We start from the raw sequence: 23,034 nt of genomic DNA on the forward strand, positions 1-23,034 counted from the left end.
TTCAAAGCACTTCAGTTTTAAAGAGGTTTTTTGCTTCACCAAGATATCGAAGGAAGAGGCTGCTGATTCATTTTTGCCCTTTGTAAAATTACCACCAATCTTGCTAGGAGAGCTTAACCAAAAATAGATATGCTAAATATATACCATCTCCATGTAATCATTTTAGGATGAATGTTTTTTGTGACTAAGAACTGCCAGTATTCTTTTCCCAATCATAATTAGGTTGCTTCAGTGATATAAATGGATTCAGTGGAATTATGACAAATGTCCTGGAGTAAGGGGACAGAAAGTGGCCTACTTATGTGAGCAGAGTCTAAAGGAATGAATGCAGGACGGGCTGGCAGAGGCAGCAGCTCTGTCACAGCTCTCTCAGTCTCTCATATTTAAGGCACAGTGCTGCAATTAATTAATTAATTAGTGACTCGGGGCTGGATTCTCACCTGAAGCACACTGGGGCTGCACTGCTGGTATCACTGCAGGTACACTGATTTATGCAAGGCCCTGCCCCCTGGAGAACTCTGTGTCTGTTTTCTCTCGATATTTCTCTCCCTTAATCTGGAGGCCCCATGTTAAAGGTGTCAATCTGAGAAGAGAATTTGAGTTCTTTTGTTCAGTTGATGCTGCACCTTCAATTACCCAGAGCCTCCCTTCCACCCGACAGGAGCAGTCAGTGTGAGGAGTTTGATTTTCTCTTTCTGAGCAGCACAGCCTCAAGGGGGGTGACTCATTAACATCAAGGCATTTTGGGTGACAGCCTATAAATAAAGCAACAAAGTTCCACAGACACTGAGTAGAAAGATGATTACACTGAAGTGCTGGTGACATTAAATAGTGTAATATCAGCCTCCCATGCTCCTGGCTGTGTCGTGTATTGGCAGATCACACCCCCAGGGCACAGCTCAGCTGGGGAGTCTGCTGCAGGTCACCCTGGGACTGGGTTCCACACACTGTCAAACTGGGTTCAGCACAAAACTTGTGTTCTCCACGTCTCGCAGGGGCGGGGGAGGACTGAATGAGAAATGGAACTCAGTGTCTGTGCAGTTCTCTTGGGCACATCTGCTGTCACATGGCTAAATGTCTGTGAGCACCTTGGAGTGATGTGCCAAGGGATGACCAAACTAGGAAAAATCTAAAATTAAATGGGCAAAGTGATAAACAAGAGAGCAATGGATCAACAGGCTAATCCATCTCCCTCATGGTAAATACATGTCACTCTGCTACCATACAGAACAGTCACAACACTTTGATCTTGTCCATACAAGAAACCAAAGACAGACAGAGGCATTTTTAGGTTTCTTCTCCTGATCACACATGGCTGTAGAAAAGACAACAATGTTGTTTTGACTGGTGTAACTAAAAATCTCCCAGAATCTCTCCAGGTGAAGTTCAGTTGACACTGCCTAAAGAAGGCAGAAGAACCAGAGGTGTGTTATCTGTGTTTGTAGTCAGCTGATAGCAAGAGCCTTTACAAAGATGCTCATAAGCAGAAAGGCAAAGCTTAAAGGAAAACAATGTCATCCCTGGGAGAGTAAAATTGAAATCTGAGCTAACAAAGGAAAGTGGCTTTTCATGGAAGTTCAATATTGTAGGGTAGAAAGAGGCCAAATAAATCTGAAACAGATATCCAGCTAAGGATATTGAAAGGATGGGTCTGAACAGAGCTGAACAAAGAGCCAGCCTAAGTTGTGTCCTACACATAGTAGAGGATTAGCAATACCAAGTAGCTGAACAACTTTCAAGCCATATTGAGCTGCTGTTATTGAGAACCAATTTAAGCAGAATGAAAACATATCCTGACAGCTCTTTGGAGTTCTGCAGGAGGATTTTCTGGCCCTGAAGGGATGGCAACTGTCTGGCAGTAACTCAGGAAACAGAAGGAGGATCTGGAGGTGGTGCAGCGATATTGGGCTGTGCCAGTCTCAGGTCAGAGCAGAGGTCAGGCTGGACACTGGAAAGGGCTGCAGATAATTTGCCAGTTTTTCACCTCACAGAAAGAAACATGATTGCAAGACAGCACCTATTCAAAGAGGAATGCAAGGTGCACTTACCAGCAGCCAGGGCCAGCCCTAATTGAAACAATTTATCCAGGAATGGTAGACTACCCTTCATTTTCAGTCTCTGCGTGAAGCTTCACTTTCAGAACACTAAACAGAAACTATGAGTGCCAAGCAAAATGTGAAGGATGATTGTTATTTTTTGGTAATGCTCTACAGAAAATCAAACAACATGAACAACATGGTCTTTTCCAGCCTCAAAAGTCCATGAATGACTCCAGAGCCCAGGCTGGGCCTCAAACATTGGCAATTCCTAAGGATACACACGGGTCACAGTCACTCCTCATCTCTCCTCTCCCACCCAGGCCGATTGTTGTCCTTCCCCTCCCTGCCCCTTTTCAAAGGGGAGTTTATATCGTTTGAAGAGCTGGAGAAGGACAGGCAGGGAAGGTGTCGCAGGGGTGGCTCGAGAGGGGCAGGCAGGGAAGGTGTCCCAGGGGTGGCTCCAGGAGGTGGATAGGGGAAGGTGTCCCAGGGGTGGCTCCAGGAGGTGGATAGGGGAAGGTGTCCCAGGGGTGGCTCGAGAGGGGCAGGCAGGGAAGGTGTCCCAGGGGTGGCTCGCCCTCTGCAGCCCCCCAGCCCCCCGTTGTCCCTGTCCCCGTACCTGTGGCGCAGTCGGGGCCGGTCCAGGGCGGCTGGCAGGCGCAGTGCCCCGTGTCCAGCAGCGCGCCGTGGCCCGAGCAGCGCTCCTGGCACGCCGGCAGCGCCGCCTCGCAGCCCAGGCCGCCCCAGCCCGCCGAGCAGTGGCACTGCCCCTGCACGCACACGCCGTGGCCGGAGCACGAGGGGTCCAGGCAGTCCTCTGCAGGGGGAGAGACAGCTCAGGGCAGGACCCACACCCAGCACCACCCAAACGCAGCAGGGACTCGGACTGAATGGGTTTGTGCAAATACCCAACTGAAACAACGCTAACAAACACCAGGGAAAAACAGTCCCAACTTCTGTGCAAAGGGACAAGGGGAAAACAAACACAAAGGAAACATGTGGGCTGTTAGAGGCCATGTGAATCTCTGGTTGTGGATTTTGTCTCATTTTTAAAACACAGATTGCCAGGACAGATCTATTGGTCTAAGCTGCTGAAGTCTGTGCCTCAGTAGTAGGGCTGGGAAACAGCTGGAGCCATTAATTGTTACTTCTGTAATTGTGCTTTGTATTTCCATTTGGGTATTTGTGCACTGTGTGAAAGAAAGATTTATCCTTTCACTTTCCTCTCTGAAAATCTGCTACCAAAAAGAGGTTGTCGACTAAGACTGAGCAGTGAATCTCTGACTCAATGCCTGCTGTAAAAAAATTCCCATACCTATAAAAAATACGTGCTGGCCAATTGCAGGTAATGAAAAGCTTCATAAAAGTCATAATGTACTGATGAACAATTTGCAAACAAAGAACAAAATTTGTTCTCAATTTGGATTAAACTATTCCTAGTGAAAAATTCAGGAGCTCTGCAGAGGAATTCAGATCAGCTGGTTGGTGCTGTGTGAGCAGCACAGCCCTGCTGGAACAGGACAGGTCTGGGCAGGAGCAGCCGCCCTCCCTGGAGCTGCAGGGCTGGGGAGCTCAGGGATCTCTCGGGTGAGAGCCTGGGAAACAACAAGCCAGCAGCCCACCACGAGATATCAACATGTTAGAGACCCTGGCAAAGCTCTGCTGTGCATTTCTCAAGTATCAGCACAAGTACTGCGTTAGTAATTAAACTGTAAACTTAACAAAGTATCCTGTGCTGTGGGATTGAAGAGATGTTTTCTGCTCCAGGAAGGGAAGGCTAAACACCTCAGACATAGAAATTAATGGCCTCCGGTTCATAGGACCTTTCAACCTAAAAATAAAGAAGTAAAGCTTTATCTTTTGAATGGCTTTGCCACCAATTCAACATCTTATTTCAGGATTTATTTTGTATCTTTTTTAGCCTTCCAGGCTTGTGCACAGCAGTGTCATTCTGAGAGAGGGAATCTGGACAATGCGCATCTTGCTAAGCATAGGACAAAAATACACAGCAATTTTCTCTCATCCTGAGACAGCTCCTTATTTGCTGGTATTTTAAAATTAATAGAGTGCCTCCATTTTAGGAATGATAATCTGGCAGGACAAATTCAAGGGACTCCCCTAGCGATGAGTACATGCAGTTACTGGTGCTCCCTGGATAATACATCTGTTAACAGCACTGCTATAAAACTAAACCTTGTTTACATACAATAAAGTAATCTTAATTCCCGATGGAATTCCCTAACTATGACACAAGTTATGTTTTACAATACAAACTGAACAGTCATGTCAAGGACACACTGTTACAATAAAAACCCACTGTACTTGGTTACACGGGTTTGTTCCATCCACCATATTTCTGTTTTTCTACATAACTGCACCTTTTTTTAATTTAAATAAGATTCTTACTATAAAAATCTAATGTTTTCCCACTCTTGGTTCTGGCAGCTGCCTGAGTACATTTATGTCATTTTTTTCCCCAACCATTTTGCAGGATCTCATTATGGCAAGAAACAAAGCAACTCGAACCAGCAGTCAGCCTCTCAGCAGCTACAGGCTTGTTCAGCATCACGGCCTCACTGGAAAATCCGAGCATTACCTGCTTTTTCCCATTTGGGTTTTCTTGGTTTCTGAAACTACCAACAATTGACTATGTCAGAAGCATTCTCTTGATCCTCCATTTAAAAACCATTCCAGGTATGTCAAATCTATCAAATCCATCCTGGACATTTTTCTGACTAGAGAATTCGGGCAGCATAAAAAGCCTCCTGTGTGTGCTACTCAAAAGAATTACTGAAAATCTCTACAGCAGGAAGCACAAGTATGCTGTCAGTAGCTCCAGGCTAAGGGGACCAGTGAAAAATCATCAAATCAGGGAGAGCACGAGGAAGGTTCTGCGTTCTGAGGCTGTGCACAAGGGAGGAAAGTCAGAGCTGATGAGCTATCTCAGATATGCTGAGGGAAACAACTGCCTCTGTTTACAGACGAGACACGTCAGTACCACAACCAGCAGAAACACAACAGCTTCTTCTCCCAGAATTTCCCACTTTTTGTTAGCCAAGCCTTAAAGGCTCCCAGTAAAAATGACACATGAAAACAGAATTAAACAATATGCTCTGGTAAAGTAACCTGTTTGCTGCCCTTTTGGTTTTATATTGTCAGAAAAATCTTAGATTGACAGAAGGAAAAAGGGAAAAGCTGGTTACAATTGTCTGACTGCTCTGGAAAACTACCACATCATGTTTTGTTTAATGGTCTTCTGACTGCCTTACCCTGAGCTTTTGGCCAAATAAAAGGAAATAATTTTAAAATAAATAATTTTAAAATAATTTTCAAATAAAATGTGAACTTTTTGTGATCAGCCCATTGGACTGTCACCAAGACCTGAATACCTTCACCTCTGGACATTTTCTATCTTAACATCAGTGTCTGTGAGGCAGCAAAGGCAGTTTTGAGCAGAACAGTGCTGCTCCCCAGAACGCTGACCACAGCCCTGTGGGTTTTTAACTGCCCCAGACCAGGCGGAGATGACAGCCAAGGCTCTTTGACAGTGCAGAGGGCAGCGGGACAGACCTTGCTGGCAGATGTCTCCCCTGTAGCCGGGCACGCAGATGCAGACGCCGCTGATGCAGGTGCCGTGGCCGGAGCAGGTGGGGTCCAGGCACTGCTCCTGGGGCACGTCGCACTCGGGGCCCTTCCAGCCGCCCCGGCACACGCAGTGACCCCGCTCGTACTCCCCGTTCCCACTGCACAGCACCGGGCACGAGTCTGCAGGGCAGAGCCACCTCTTAATGGACTTACACACCCCACAGAGTAACATTTATTGCATTCATCATTCTGTAAAATCGCCCTTCCAGTCCAGCTCTCAACTCCTCATCTGCTTCAAGGGTTGGAACAGACTGAAATCTCTGAACTAGGCAGTGCAGCAGTGCCACAATGTCCCCGTCTCCTCGTGTTCCTTAACTTTGACCACAAATGGGATAGTTGAGAAGATAAATCAACTCTCCCCTTGATTGGCCTCTGTGGAAAACTTGCAGGGAAATCTGATTTTCATTGAGATTAGTATTTCTTTCCTGTGAAATGAACCAAGGTCCTGTCTTTTTCTTTTGTCTTCTAAGAAGACACAGTATCATTGAAATTGTAGCCATTACTATCTGTATGTTAACCAGCAACGTGGAAGCTTACTTTCACCATCCAGTATCAATTTCTGGGCCAACTGAGCCTTAAAAAACCAAACCCCACATTTGAGGAGACATTGGGAAATCGTGGGAACTCCTGGCCATCACCTGCAGCAGATACTGGACAATACTGACAGAAATACCTGAGACAGGAGTAAGCTCACCTAACATGGCTGTTTTGCCTTAATGCTGGAACACCACCTCTAAGCTGCTTTAGGTTTCTTACCTACACCCTATTCAGGTTAAGACCACAGAAGCATTTGATTTACTTATGTTTTCTCCAAAGTGAAACTGTTTGTCTCTTTTAAATAACAGATAAACATAATGCTATGTTAACACACCTATTAAAAATGTATTTCAGAATTACAGACAGGATGCAAAGGTGGCTGGAGGAACCTATTAAATTTGAAAGTCAGGGAGGGAGAAGTGGTTGATCCGTGTTAACTCGAGTACAGCATAAAGAAACCCTCCACATGTGTGCTGTACTGTATCTGCCATCTGTCTGGAAAAAGGAATTTAATCTCCTTTAATCACTTTGAATCTTTGCAAGCCCAGCAGTCACACACCATAATCACGATCCTGCCATGCACCGTGGGTCAGTTAAAATGAGATTACCTTTTGCACAATCAGGACCAAGGAATCCTGGGAAGCAGTGGCAGTGGCCCGAGATACATTCTCCATTCCCATTGCAATTAGTGGAGCAGTCATCCAGGACTTCTGTTTATTCAGGCAATTGTGCACAAAGAAAAACATAAATTGGCTGAATTCAAAATGAATGGCATCTTCACCTCACTCTGCAGGACATATCTCAACACACAAATAGGTGCAGAAGCAGTAAAAAGCCCATTTTCATTCATAGGGAGCATAAACAAAATTCCTGTTGAAGCAGCTTACAAATATTTATTAGATTTTTTCTTGACAGCTTTGAGATAACAGGTGCATCATTTATATGACACCAAAAAGCTTTTAAAGTAAGTGTTCATGTAAAATTTACCACCATTAAAAGCACTGCAGGAACCTGAGTATTTGCTGAAAAATGTCCACCTTAAACACTTTCTTTTCTTGCTGAAGTAATTTGTTTGAAACCTGGTTATAGAGTAAATTGCCTTCTATGGTGTTCATTTGAACCATGTGAATTGAATCCCTTGGAGAAGGGCAGGATTTCCACTTCTATACAATCAGTTAAACAAAAAAAAATAATCTTTTGTACAGTGATGAAATTCGATGTGATAAAGAACTAAGAACTAGATTTGAAGGGAAAAAACCTATATATACTTGCAGAAATTCAACTTTTTTGAACAGAGCAAATATGAAATTTTACACCAGAACCAGTCATTACAACTGTATCTCAATTTCTGATTTTTTCTTTTATGCAAGTCCTTCAGAATCCTGGTATTTGAGTCACACTGTGCTGCTCTGCAAGGTGTTACCACAAAGCAAAAATAGCATCCCCTTGCTCTGAGAGCAGATGGCCCGTCCATGGCTAGTAAAGACATCTTGCCAAACACACGGGGAACAGGTTAAAACCAAAGGGGGCCGTGGGCAGAGTCTGCAGCAAACCACAAACACAACCTGAACTGAAACTGCAGAGAAGCCCCACGAGTGGGGACTGCTCACTGCCAACACCTGAACTGAGACTGCAGAGAAGCCCCACGAGTGGGGACTGCTCACTGCCAACACCTAAACTGAAACTGCAGAGAAGCCCCACGGGTGGGGACTGCTCACTCCCAACACCCACTGCAAACACTCCCCAAAGGAGTCCAGAGGCAGGAGAAGCTCCTGTGGAATCTCCTCCTGTGGAATCTCCTATGGAATCTCCTATGGAATCTCCTATGGAATCTCCTATGGACTCTCCTGTGGAATCTCCTATGGACTCTCCTGTGGAATCTCCTGTGGAATCTCCTGTGGAATCTCCTCCTGTGGAATCTCCTATGGACTCTCCTATGGACTCTCCTATGGAAGCTCATGTGGAATCTCCTATGGACTCTCCTGTGGAATCTCCTACGGAATCTCCTATGGAATCTCCTGTGGAATCTCCTATGGAATCTCCTATGGAATCTCCTATAGAATCTCCTGTGGAATCTCCTGTGGAATCTCCTATAGAATCTCCTATGGAATCTCCTGTGGAATCTCCTATGGAATCTCCTGTGGAATCTCCTATGGAATCTCCTGTGGAATCTCCTCCTGTGGAATCTCCTATGGAATCTCCTCCTGTGGAATCTCCTGTGGAATCTCCTGTGGAATCTCCTGTGGAATCTCCTGTGGAATCTCCTATGGAATCTCCTATGGAATCTCCTATGGAATCTCCTATGGAATCTCCTGTGGACTCTCCTGTGGAATCTCCTCCTGTGGAATCTCCTATGGAATCTCCTATGGAATCTCCTATGGAATCTCCTATGGAATCTCCTGTGGACTCTCCTGTGGAATCTCCTATGGAATCTCCTATGGAATCTCCTGTGGAATCTCCTGTGGAATCTCCTGTGGAATCTCCTATGGAATCTCCTGTGGACTCTCCTATGGAATCTCCTGTGGAATCTCCTGTGGAATCTCCCCAGGACGCTGCTCCTGTGTTTGTGCTCCGCTCCAAACAAAACGGTGCATTTGAACAACTGCATAAAACAACAGCTTCCAGCCATCAAACAACACCCACAAACAAATCCACAAAGACCTTCCAACTTCCAGCTGACTAAAATACTGGAAATAAGAACTTAAAGCCTGGATAATTTTTGTAGGATTTATGGCCCACGTAAGGAGAGAGGGCAGATATAATCTCGTTTACTTGGAAAAAGATAACACCAGAAATCATTCAAGCATTTAAGCTGGTATATAAAAATCTTAGCACATGAAAACTTCACACTTAACTAATCTGAGAACATCCATCTTTAATAAACAGATTTGCTATTTGTCTAATACTGGCTTTAACACAATGCTGCTCCACTGAGGTTAATTAAACTAAGCTGAAATAAAACACATTTAAGAGAATACTTAAGAGGAGCTGGAACACATCAAATACATCTTTGCAATGCAATAATCAGAATAACAGTGTGATTGTTCTTACCAATAGCTGTGGTCAGTACAAACACTTGCTCCACTTTCTTGCCATCGTTGTAGAATGCCATGTGCCAGGCTCCCTGGTCCATGTACTCGATGAAACCTGTCTCTTGCAGGGAAGTCAGGATCAGGTTCCTGGGGGCTTGCTGAGGCTCCTCTGAGGTTTTTGGTTCCTGTTTAATTAACTGTTTTCCATCCATCAGTTTCACAAAATCAAACTGAAATAATAATGAGCAAAAATTAACCACCTAGCAAATATTCATGAATCTATTCTGCATGTCTCCTTTGAACATGAATAAACAGCTGAAATCTTAAGAGGAATGGCTTAAGTATTCACAGTGTGGACAGCGATTGCATAACCCAGTCAGTTTAGCTTCAGTTTGCATATAAAAAGCATTATTGTAGGTCAGAAACATGGCATCAGGACTGGCACAGCTGTTTGCTCTGGCAGGGTAAAATCAGACTTGCTGCACTGGATACAGCAGATTTACTCCAAAAATTACATCTCTTTAATGGGAGTAACTCAAAAGTTCCCAAGGTGTGGAGCCTGTGCAATGCAGCTATTCATCTCAAAAAATCACAGAAGGATTACAGCGTTTCCAGTGTATTCATCTCAAAAAATCACAGGATTACAGCGTTTCCAGTGTCCTGGAGCTCCGTCCCCTGCACTGCTGGATCCACGCAGAGGGCAGAGTGTGCCTGCCCAGCCTCTCTCACAGTCACATCCCGGGTCCCTGCTGCTGCCCTGCCTGCTCTGCACTGCCCCTCCCCTGGGAGAGCAGGGCCTGGGGTTTTGCTGGAGCTCAGTAAAGGGAAAGCACAACCCGAGCCTGGCCCTGCTCCGTGTCTGCTCTGAACGCGCGCTCTGAGCTCTCCTGTGCTGCTGCCTGGGAACACAAACGGAACAGAACCAGGACCACCTCCAGTTACCTGAGTGTGAGTGGGTGGGATGTTCCTCCTGCCATAAATGCCCAGCAGGGAGTCCTTAGCCAGGGAGATGTTGAATTTCAGGTACACGGGGTGGTGGATGGTGATCTGGAAGCGCCAGAACAGCCCCGGGGGGATGGTCTGCATCACCTGTGCTCCAACCTCCACCTCCCCCGTGTCTATGGCCCGGCCCTTCTGCAACACTGCATTTAACAAACAAACAAACAAACAAACAAACAAACAAACAAACAAACAGTCAGCTCAGTACTTACAGTGTGTGAGGGGAAGGTTACAAGGTATAAACGTGCCTTAGATAAACTGGAATATACAAAAATCAGCTTCCAACACTGATAACTGCGGTTTTTGTTCAACAGGTTGGAAAACACAAACAAACATGAACATTTCTAATGACAGGTATCAGGGGTATTTTTGTCATGATTTTTGCTGGAAATCTTATAACACTTTACTGATTATGAATGGAACTGCTGCTGTGTAAACCACATGGTCTTTGCCCATCAAGTGTGCAAACAAAACACATTAAACTACATTCAACTGTGAATACAGAGCGAGGACGGAGGGAAATTCTTCCTGTGGCACATATTCCAGACTGCTGCTGAAGGGGCATTGCAGCAACTGCACACATGGACCCCAGTGAGGACAGAAAATCCATCAGACCTGGCAGGTCAGAGCCCCAGTCCAAAGCCTGGATTTCTATTAATCACCATTGCTAATGGTTTTATTATGGTGGTGTTAATCTAGTCCTGGCAAAATAAAGAACATCTGTTCTGGCTTGGTCTTTCTTCATGAAAATGTAATAAATAGGGGCATGAGGACAGGGAAAGGCACTCTGAAGACAAAGCTGGCATAATTTCAGAGTGCCCAACAATAAATCTGCAGACACCCACAATGTGTAACCTCACCCGAGGGTGTGAGAGCAGGGAGCAGAAAGGGAGAGGCGAGGCATGAGGAAGACCTGGCCAAACTAAACTGGGGCTTTGCTGGCTTCTGTCACCACCTTTGTGTTTTTTACTGCCTGTCTGTGACATGCTGCAAATCACAGCCCAGTCCTGCTAACATTTGAGTGAATTCCATTGAAAGGTTTATAAAACTCTCCTGACATTTCCACACTCTGAAGTGGAGTGAAAGCAGGACAGTGTGTGGCATTAGAGACTGAATCCAGCAGCAATGTCCACCCAGGGTTCATTTCATTCCAGAATCACAATGAAAAATAACGAGCAGCAAAGAGACTGGAGCCCCACCTCTTACAATAAACGCATACAAAGATCTAACCCAACATAATGTTGGTGAAATTTTCTAAACCAGCCCTGGAAGTGAAAACAGCAGCAGCAAAGCTAGGCCCAGCTTGTGCCTGAGTGTGTTAATAACACAGACCCTCAGTGGGACCTTACGTGGGCTTTAAGCAGCACAAGAAGTACTTAGCATTCTTAATGAATAGAGATTTAATTTGCAAGGCAGGAGCAATTCTCAGGGTACCAGATCTTCCAGCTTTACAGCTGCTTTGTGTCACCAAACCCACAGCAGGAATGAGGGGCAGCTTATAACACCTCACCATGTAAATACATCTATTTTTAGAGTAGAAACTTGTAACCTAGTACCCTAAAAACACACCACTTACTTAGTTTGTGAGTTAAAATATTTCCAAATTGCTACTTTAACAATATTCAAGGTGAGACTACTTCTGCCCAATTTGCTTCACGGAAAAGATCTTCAATATTGAGTTTTGGAAAGAGAATTAAACTTTCCCTGTTGTACAATAAAAGTGGATCCCTTTCCACCCCAAGCCATGACAGATCCTCCTTGGTTTATGTAAATTTAAAAACCTTTTCCCCTACTTCCAATACTCTAGAGACATTAAATCTTAATGATTCTTTGCAAGCAATTGCCCTGGGTTAAGTAAAACACTATGGCACCTTTCGATGATATTGACACATGGTAATTAATACGATTCAATTACAAGATTTAGAGCTCTAAGTACAAAGTCCAGGATACAGTATCATTTTTGAAGTTAAAGGCATTATTGGGCAGGGTTCAAGGTCTTTACCATACAGTGACTACTCCTTGTATTTGTGGTGAGATCTGTTTCCTTGTTGAAAAGAGAAGGTGTCGTGTGCTCAGTGTGGGTGGATCCTCAGTAACTGCCATTATCACCTTGTGCTGAATATTGTATTAGTGCTGAGACCCGCCTTGGGGGTTTCCCCACCTTTGGTGAAAATACCTTTGCTTTAGCAATAATTTAATCCAAACTTACCAACGCAGCTGCCCTTGGATGCACACCCAGCCCGTCCCCTGGGAAAGGGCTGCTGCTCACAGCGCTGACAGCAGCACTCCCTGCACCCTGCTGGGGATGACACAGAACCTCCACCCTGCAGTGCTGCTGCTCACAGCCACGGGGCATGGAAATGCCACAGCCTGAAATGTGTGTGCCCAGATCCACTGAGCCACGCTGCTCTCTTCACAGAAGATTAATTCAGCTTTGTTTCTGTGCCTAGAACTGAGCAGGTGTGTGGCTGTACACAAAAGGCCCCTGAAAACCACTCCTCACAGACTGTCCCTGTGTGCTTTCCTGCTCTTTCTTGAAACAGTCCAAAGTAAGCTTTTAAAATTACAGCACTGCTATACAATTCTACTCTTGTTACAAAAACATTTTTTGTACGACAAAGTATCATTTAATTTTCTATATTCAATTCCTTGTACAGCTCCCAATCTTGCCAACTAGGGTATTAATTCTCTCCTAGGCTTTCCAAGCACACTTTCCTCAGAAGTCTAAAAAAGAAGATAGATTCCTAATCACAGGTTTCTCTTGGCTTCAAGAAAGAAAACCTCTGAACAGTGTGGTGCCAATTACCTCCACAAAAATATACCCATATGCTTATTATTACTGATCCTGAAACAATCAATTTCCTTGTACTCCCCTGGTAAATACCAGCATCAATAGGATATCTGACTTTTTAATCACATTACTACATATTAGAATGTTAACTCATAGCTGTGGGTCAGAAGTCAGTCAGACTTCTTGAAGAAATGTGACTGGCTGGTTTATAAACTGGATTTTCATTAAAAGATTAGTTTAAAATACATGCTTGCAAAGTCTGGCAAAGCATTCTAATTAGCATTCACTAATTTCAGTGAGAGTTCTGCTAAAGGAACCCAGCTGGTTATGGGCTCTTCATACCTGTTTTAGAATTACAGCAAAGATGGAACCTGAACTCAGAATCCTGTCAAAATGCAGAGAACACAGGATGTGAACAGCAGGGATGTTTAACTATTCATCATCTTACACATACGGAGCTTCTCAGTCACACATACCTTTTTTTTCTGTTTTATCTGAGGCTTTTCCTCCAATTGGTGAGTAAGTAGTATCCATGGACTCTATTCCCTTATTTCCTTTGCTAACTCCATTTTCATAGAGCTGCCCTTCCACAGGCTGTAGCTGCCAGGTTAAACCAAACAAGTGTACTGCTGCAAAGAAATGGAGACCAATTAATTGATGCCTAAACGACAGCACCCTCGGTGAGACTGTGCAAGAATGCTGTGACCCAGCTTCTGCAAAGTCAAGTATACTTTATTCTGTTAGTAATAAATCAGAATTTCAAGGGGGCTAATGAACAATTTACCATTTTACCTTAAAACTCAATGTTTAATTAGTTACCACACTTTCTACCTCAGCCAGGTCAGGGTGATGAATTTCAGCAGCAATTAATGGAATTATTTGCAATTAAAAGGATACCAGTTGAATAAATTCAATATTGTGTGGCAGATTCTAATGCTATATCAGTGCTGTCCCTCAGCTTCTGACTGTCAAAGATCTCAGAATTTGTTGACAAAGGCAATGACATCAGCTCAAACTCCTCACATTTTCAATCCAGTCTGAAGTGAAACTGTGCCCACATGCAGCAATGTGCACTGAGAAGGCTCTGCCCACAGTGGGAGCTCCAAAGGAAATATATTTATTATATAAATATAATTTTTATTTTATTATATTCCAAAAGGAAGTATATTTGCTCTTCCTGAACCATGTTGTTACCTCAGAGCCTCGCAGGAGAAAGAAGGGTGATCTAGAATGGGCCTTGCATTAACAGAGAACATGGTTTTATTCTGCACTTGTACACACTTCAAGGAAATATCTCAATACAACCAGGAAACTTGGAGTCCATTTCCCAAGTGTTTGGTCACAGGTGTCCTCTGCATGCTGAAAAGTTAAACTAAAAATTCAGGGAAATCCCAAGCCTTGTATGGATTCCTGTCAAGGGCTTGGGAAAGCTACCTGAGGAATGCAAAGCTGCCAATCTGCAGCATTAATTCCAGATCTGTGCATCCAGGGTCACCCTGGAGACCAGACACATGATCCAAACCAAGCAGTGAGAGCCTTAGTGCTGAGTTAGTGAGGTGACCATTGGGGAGAAATCTGCTGCATCTCAGACACGGACTCACAGCAGATCTGGACTCTGGAGAACGGGCAGCACATTCCCACTCCCCAGAAGAGCTTTTAGAAGGGAACTTTTGAGCCTTCTGGTGTCAGCTGTGAGCCCTCAGGCCTGGATTGCTTCATATTCTATGGTCTTGAAATCATCAAGCGACCATGACAATACTTTGGAAAGAGTCTTGCAGTCAGATCACACAGAGCTCAGGTCTGAGTTCTGAGATTCTTAACGTGGGACAGATCACTGCCACGTACAACAAAAAGCAGCCTTGACATCCCCAGAGTAAGTGCTCTTGCTCCTGGCTTGAGCTTCTGCACATCATTATTATTTAAAGAGTTATTAACAACAAAAGGGAACACAGTTCAGTGAGACTGAAAGCTAATGAATGCACATTTCATTTATACTAATGCAAAGAATTATATGAGCACTTGAAACAGATCACTGGAAGCAAAACACAACTGCACGCATCAATAATAAGCTTTTAGTGGTCATGGAATCCTGACTATAATACAATTGCTTTCTTGCACTCTTCCCATTGTTATCACTCACTTCCAGGACAGCCCTGGTGCGTGCTGCAGGGGACAAAGGCAGGGCTGCCCCTTTCCCTCGGTGCGTGCCTGCGCCACGCTGCACCCTGTGCTGCACCCTGCACGTGCTGCACCCTGCACATGCTGCACCCTGCACTGCACCCTGCACCACCCTGCACCCTGCACTGCACCCTGCACTGCACCCTGCACCCTGCACTGCACCGTGCCACCCTGCACTGCACCCTGCGCATGCTGCACCCTGCACTGCACCCTGCACTGCACCCTGCGCCACGCTGCACCCTGTGCCACCTGCACTGCACCCTGCACCCTGCGCCACCCTGCACTGCACCCTGCACATGCTGCACCCTGCACATGCTGCACCCTGCACATGCTGCACCCTGCACTGCACCCTGCACTGCACCCCGTGCCACCCTGCACCCTGCACTGCACCCTGTGCCACCCTGCACCCTGCACTGCACCCTGCACTGCACCCTGCACATGCTGCACCCTGCACTGCACCCTGCACTGCACCCTGTGCCACCCTGCACCCTGCGCCACTGCTGGCCTGGCTTTGCCTCCCCCAGCCTGGGGAGGTGCTGCTGTTTTCACAGCTGGTGCAAAGCCTGGCGAGCTGCAGACCTGTCTGTGACTGTGTGGGACAGCAGTTCCTCCTCGGGAACACCCCGAGAGCAGAGAGGGCACCGCTGCCAGCTGGGATGTGCCATCCCTGGGAGGTGACAGGGCATGGCCTGGTGCTGAACCAGGGCACGGCTGAGGGCAAAGCACATGGCTGTGGAAAGAACACCTGAAAGAACTGATCTGAAACACTGCAGAAACCCAGCCACCTTCCAGTCTTAAATCATTCCAATTGTTGTTACATTAATTACAGCCATTGAGGAATCACCTTCAGACCCAGGTGTCACTCTGGGACCAACCAGACCACAAACAATTCCTAGAGATGCCTTTTTCAGAAGCTCTCTACAGGGAATGCTGCTTATTTAGCAGACACAGAGCCCTCTCTGACCTCTTCATTTTCTGTGATGCTTTTCTTTTACCTAGGGCATACAAATTTCCTACAGAGCTTTTTTCCTACAACATACGTACAGCATGTTTTAAATACACAGTTATTTCACTAAATAGGATTACATAAAACTTTCAAATCTCCATCTCTCAAATCTCCTTAGAAATAAACAGGCATGTACTGAATTTCATTAAAAGGCTCAAAAGAACTTCTCTTTTGAGTTATTCTCCCTTTGATTTTTTTCTAGTGGATTTCTGGCGTTTACCAAAGGGGCACAGAAAACGCTGTGCAATTCAAGTGTGGGCCACAATGTCACTTCCCACAGCATCGATGCATTTGCAGGGTTCTCAGCTGCATTTCCCAGGTGTAATGCCCGGTGTAAGATCCCACTCCACAGAACAAACAGGAGATGATAATCACCCTGACTTAGCACTGGGTAAGGAGGAGGGAGATTCCCTTTGTGGTGGATGTCTCTGCCCTCTCCTCAGAGTTCAGCCTTCCGGGGGCTCTGCTGACTGACAGTGCCAAGCCCCCCACCAGCAGGAAGGATGCACTGTGTGGTGCAGCTCAGGTCCACACACAACAGCCTGTCGAGTTTGCTGACTACACTTACGTTACAGAAAAGCAAAAGCCACTCTGGCTCTGCCTGTTGGCATTTGAAAACACTTCTGCAGTCACACACCCTGCACTTCCCAGCACCTACAACACCTCAGGAGGTGCAAGGTCACTGCTGAGCTGCTGCAGCTCCAGACAATGCCCACGGACTGGCAGGGAAATGGAGATGAAGGAGTTTGTTAGCTGGCACGACTGCAGAATCCCACTCCTGTTGGGAGGGCTGTGGGGAGCCAGCAGGAGCATCAGCCCCACCCTCCATCGGCTGGCCCAAGCAGAGCTCCCCCCTGACTGCCGAGTGCAGCATTTCCCCTGCTGGGGGGAACTGCACTCACCTGAAAAGATATTTCCAGTCTGGTCCCCTGTCAATAATGACATTATTACTTCTCTCTGTGCCATCTCTGAGCTGCACGCTGCCATGACCAGAGCTGCACACTGCTTTCACTGAGGTCATCTGGAAATCTGACCCTCTTTACATAATGCTGGGAGATAGGGCTTACATGAGGGATACTACCATACCTATATTTCATTTATATTTTATTAGACAGCCCTTTTTAATTCAAAGATTCTGATAAAATTCTAACACAAAAGTAGACACAGATTTTTTTTGACGTGCGTGATGGATGTTATGGCAGAAGCTAAATTTGGAGGAGTCTGTAGTCAGTGGATTTGAAGAGACTGAAGGATGCCACAGGATTGTCACACACCTAAATTTTTTCCTCAGCCACCCTGCCCTGGCCAGGCCACAGAGTGGAGCCGTGCAGGGTAATTTTAAATGACCTCTCTCTCCCTCCAGTACAGAAGATCCTAGTCACAGCACAGAGCTTTTCTTAGCTAAGTTATTATGCTTCTTAGTGAAAAAAGGAATATTAGGTACAAAACAGATCTCTTGCAGAAAAAGAAATATTAAAGTCCTGTATAATAACCTTTCTCTACATTCCTTTCATGGAATCTCTCAGCAAAGAGATGAAAAGGGAGTGTAACTTTGTGCTGCCTAAGGGATTTTCCCTCCCCAGAGACAGGTTTTTGTTGCTTCACTTCACTGCTGTAAGTGAAACCAGCAGGGCCATGTTCAGAACAAAAGCTTGGGTCCTCACCTCTGAAATACTGACTAGATCCCTTCTTTTGTTCAAAATGTAAACAAAACAAACAGCTCCAGACTGCCTCAGTCCCCACAATCCTGCTGCATACCCAGGTAAACACCCACAGTTACAGGCAATTTTTCAGCACTCTCTTTGTAAACTGGACCAACCCGCCATCTGCTAGGGAGCCAATGATCTAATTTAATTTATTCTTGTCTACCTTCTGTGGAAGCACAGCTTGTCAGCTCCGGTGCTGCACGCCTGGCAGAGTGTGAGTAAGAGCCTTGGCTGCAGTGCAGAGACACTCAGGGGTGAGGAGACGTCCAGAAGTCCTGTGCATCAGTCCTGACTGCCTGCCAGGTGAGCTCCAAAGGACAAAAATCCTGCCAATGTGACGCCCCTCCAAATTGCTGACCTCCACTAAAGGCTTGTTCAGCTTTCTCTGCTGTTTTCCAGAATCTCAGTAGCTCATCCCCTGCAGCCCAGAATTCAGAAGAGCTGTTACAGAATCAGCAGCTGACCACTCTTGCTGCACCTGCTCCAAGTGCCAGAAAATTATTTGTTTCTCTAACTGCTAGCAGGTTCTGCTTAGAAAACTGGATTTCACTGTGGCATGAAGCCACAGATGCATCAGTGTCTCAGTTCCAGTAAAGGTGAATTAATGAGGAAAATACCTGGACACAAGAGCCAGAATCAAAGGTCCTGACCTCTAGGAGAGGTGATCTTCTGTAAGCTCACTGTACCAATAAAATACTGTTTCATTCTGCTGTAAACAGATTTCAGAATTTGAGACTTTTAATATTTGATTCAGTCTTCAGATTATTTTTTAAAATCGATATTAAAGTGGTAAATTGTTTCGATCATCTAGGGCATTTAATGAAATAAGGACTTCTTCCAGGTACTTGTTACCAGCCATCCGAATTTGGCACGCTCCTCTTTCTCAAGAAGTCTTCTCTTTAGACCTAACATTTTTATACCTGAAAACACAAATACATTCCCCTCTCCTGCAATCCTCCTGGAGGGAAGATGGTTTCACTTTTCATACTGAGTCATATTTTATACTTAGGAACAAACAAAACCTAGTTGTGGGCAACAGTAAATGTTTCTCTGAGCACTCAGGGATCGTGGCAGTGTCTCCTGTAAGAGCCAGGGCCGGGAGAGCACAGAGCAAACTCCCAGCTGAGGGACCCTGTATGTGTCCAGTGAGAGCTCTGCCAAGGGCTCAGGGGCATTTCAGGGTCAGTCACCTGTATCACACCTTTGCACCACCCTGAAATACCTGGCACTGTTCACTAGACCATGATACTCCTCAGTGTGCAGCAGTTCATCTTCCCCTTCACCCCTCTCTGCATAATTCCCTTTTTTGCTGCTGTTACACATCGTCTAAAGCAACACAACCAATGTTACAAATCTGTGCAGTGAGACACACGAATCCTTAAAATCCATCCTGGCCCTTCCCGGTGCTGGGACCATCACTGCTGTCCCCTGCAGGTGGATGACAATGACAGTGACAGTGCCAGTGCCAGGCAGCACTGAGGCCTCACCCCCTGCCCTCCGTGTGAGGGAATTTAACACCCAGCACCCACTCCAGAGCCACTCATACATAGTGATAACATCGTGGAGGATAGCCAGGACTTCATCCTCATCCCGGAGAATTCATTTGGATATAAAATAGTCATTCCATAGTCAGGGGTGGTTAAACCCAAGAACATGAGACGCAATTTTCAGAGGCGCTGAACATTTGCATCACCTGCTGAAATCAATGGAACAGCAGGAGTTTGGCACCTTTGATCAATAGGACCAGTGATTTGCAAGTCCAAATCAGCTGCTGATAAAATGGTAAAGTATCATGGAAGAAAAATCCTACTCATTAATGGGCTAAAAATAACCACTAAATGAGCATCCACAGCACCCACTGCATTGGGCTTAAACGAAATGATGTGGTGCTGCAAAAAACCAGAAGAAATATCATATTTCTTATTCTATCTCTTGTATTTGCCTCATTTACTCTTAAACTTTTGGCAAGGCTCTCAGCAGAGCAGGAGCTGCTGGAGGAGCTGCTGCAGCCCTGGGGAGAGGCACCAGGGGCACCCTGAGCTCTCCCAGCTGCTCCCACCAGGGTGGGTAAACACAAAATCCCCACCCCAGATTTACAGGATGGACATTTCTCAGCACACGGGAAAACAGAAAATGAAAAATAAAAGTATGTAGGACTTTCTCCTTAGAAAATAATCAAATGCATTTACAATTACATCTCCAACAGTCTGAAGGCCAAACATGCACTTTATGAAATAAGGTTTTTTTGAAGTAACTACTATGACTTTAGAACCTATTCACAGAAATTACTCCCGTTGAAGTGAAAATATGTGTTTTTCTTGATAAACTAAAGATTTTCAATAAATCTGTTGTTACACAACCACCAACAGTGTTCTATAATTTCCTTACTGTCCATAAAATAGTCAAATTCATTTCAGAAAGCCCAAATAGCAAACACAGTGATTATAAGGCAGAAGAGGATTAATGGAGAAACAGTATTTTTTTTAACTGAGTAGTAGTTCAAAGGAGAGAAAATACAGAAGAATTACATGTTCTTATGTAAAAGCTTTGCTATTGAGTCTCACTGATAAGAGGGAAAGGCTGAAAAATAAAAGAACAACAACATTTTGCTAGTTTACCTTTAGATTGAAAAGAAATGACAGCTTAGAGCACTCTGGCACAGCTCTCAGTTCATTACAGATGTAAGAGCCACTTGTCAATTTTCATCTGGAATGAGCTTCGTGTCTCTAAGACTTTGGAGATGTTTGACTTGAGGCTGAGGTTTGGGCGTCTTTTTAAAAGTAATGTGTAGCTCAAGCATTAAATGGCAGTGAAAAATACTTGAAAAAGAACATTTAAGTTCTTAAATTAGGAGAAGAAAAAGCTTGATGGCAAATTTTGATCAACACTCATTCAGCCTGAAATTGTAGTTCATGGTAAGTTAATGCAGGCTATGCCAAAGAATGCCATGATGAAAACAATTTTGCCTCTTAAAAGTCTCCCTTATGTTTCCAATAACAACTGCTGAGCTGATTACAGGTTAAGTTTGGTCCTGAAATTAAAATGAGTTGTTTTAAAAAGTGGGCTCATGTCTGCAGTGATTGCTCAGACACAACTTCCCCAGCCTTGAAGAAATCCTGGTGGAGTGAGGGAAATGCATCAGGGTGAGCTCAGAGAAAACACCTGGGGGAGTGAATTCCAACTTCAGAGTGTTACATGCACTCTGAATTTCTATATTCAACCACTCGTTTAAAACATGCACATTTAAATTTTTGATGTGAAAAGATATGCAAATCTGCCAGCCCACAGAGCCAGTGAACTCTGGAAACAGTTTATATGCTATGAACCAAATCTAGTAAAAGGGAAAGAAATAAAGTATCTGAGTCATAGGAAGAGACCATAAACTTATTTAAATATTGAACCAACCAGAGATGGGCAGAAGGAATATTCACTTGGAATAAGCTAACTAATATTACCTGAATCTGCAGGAAAGCTTATGCAACTCAAACATTTCTGGGAAAACAAGAGCAAATAATGGCATCCTGAAAATTTTCCTGAATTAGAACTCCTGGTTCAAAAATTGGTATTTTTTCCATAGAAAATATCAATAGAAATAGTAATGATTTATAAAATGCAAAGACATCTCCATTTTACCTGCTCCTGCCTAGCTAAAGCAAACATGACACAGCCCTGTGTTACCAAGATGTGACAGACACATCTGCAGGAGAGTCACACAGAGCTTTTAATCCACGGTGACAAGGAGTGCCTCCAGCCTGGTGACACAGAGCAGCACATCCCCACAAAGTCACAGGAATTGCAGAGGCAGCCTGAAATCCAACCAGGGATGAGAGAGGCAGTGCCTCGTGCAGATAAAATCTAAATGGGGTGGGTGGGATGGAATGTGCAGCAAACAGATGAGGCTGCAGAAACGATGCAGCCAGGCCTGAGCCAGGGCATTTGCTCAGCAGCTGCTCTGGAAATCTGCAATTAATGGAGCTTACAGATCCTCAGGTGCTTTCAAATCATCAGGCACCAGAAACGCTCCAATCTGCTCTCCCATATGCATTAGGTGAGGATGTCAGGAAAAAATCCCTCCTGATGAGCCTCCTGCTGACAGTAACCAACCCTGTCACCATGGGACCGAAGAGAACCCCAGTGAGGAGCAAGAAATTATTGAAATTGTAATGATTTCCACTATAGAAACGTTTATTCAGAGAGTATAGAAAATCAGTGCCCATTTATCAGCTTGGAGGTGTCTGTACTTCTATCTCTGACAAGTTTTACCAAGTATGAACTGCACTTCCAGGCAAACCTGGAATTATTCCCATTCCAGCTACAGGACATCAGGAATACTCTGGCTCCTGCCCCCTGTGAGCTGCCATCTGAAACAACACTGAGAGTGTGGGTGAGACAGCAAAACCAAATTACATTTCCCCATGTTCACAGAAGCCACAGTCACATCCTTAAATTCCACACACACAATGCTCTTCAATATTTTCAATTCAGAGTGAAAACCCAATGTAATAATTAAAGTTCAGGTTAAATGTTACGTAGGACATCACCAAGATCTGCTCTCCTGTGTATGCCTGTAACCACACTGACTTCAAGCCACCTCCAATACACCTGTCCCCCTCCAAAATAAAACCAAAAACACAACAAAAAACAACCCCCAAACCTGAAGCAGCCCTTTCTAGCTAGTCTCATAAACCAGTCCTACATATTTTGCTAACAAAAGGGCAAAGCTGGTACTATGTAACCCATTTCTTAAACATAAATTGAATACAGGGATAACAAAATCCATCTTAGACTACATGGTATAAAATTATTTGTAGAGCTACTTGTTATTCTATCAAATGATGTAACAATTAGGAGGAATGCCATGTAAGATTTAAATGGTGGTGACACTGAAGATATTAACTAAGGGTAGCAAGGCAAAACACAATTAAACATTACCAGTCTTTCCCAATAATTCTTTAAGAGCAACAATGTTGTACAGCGTAATATGGAAATCAAACGTTCAAGAAAATATCACAGCAATTAAAACCAGCAGGAGTCCTCTGCTAGTACAAACATGTAATCTCAAATAATATTTCTTTGTCTGCTAGGCAGCATCAAGGCTAAC

The 23,034-nt window shown here is 44.7% G+C and overlaps 1 protein-coding gene across 1 annotated transcript in view; it reads right to left on the minus strand.

Annotated features, from left to right (window-relative positions):
- The window catches only part of TENM1 (teneurin transmembrane protein 1), a 209,518-nt gene that overhangs the window by 86,426 nt on the left and 100,058 nt on the right, over positions 1-23,034 (minus strand). The window contains exons 6-11 of the mRNA XM_063416608.1: positions 13,520-13,672; positions 10,196-10,395; positions 9,273-9,483; positions 6,830-6,931; positions 5,610-5,804; positions 2,659-2,856 (exon numbers count right to left, since the gene is read on the minus strand). Of these exons, the coding sequence (XP_063272678.1) occupies positions 2,659-2,856; positions 5,610-5,804; positions 6,830-6,931; positions 9,273-9,483; positions 10,196-10,395; positions 13,520-13,672 (1,059 nt within the window). The remainder of the gene's footprint in view (positions 1-2,658; positions 2,857-5,609; positions 5,805-6,829; positions 6,932-9,272; positions 9,484-10,195; positions 10,396-13,519; positions 13,673-23,034) is intronic.

This window comes from Prinia subflava, chromosome 20 (genome assembly GCF_021018805.1).
Source record: "Prinia subflava isolate CZ2003 ecotype Zambia chromosome 20, Cam_Psub_1.2, whole genome shotgun sequence".
Taxonomy (NCBI): domain Eukaryota; kingdom Metazoa; phylum Chordata; class Aves; order Passeriformes; family Cisticolidae; genus Prinia; species Prinia subflava.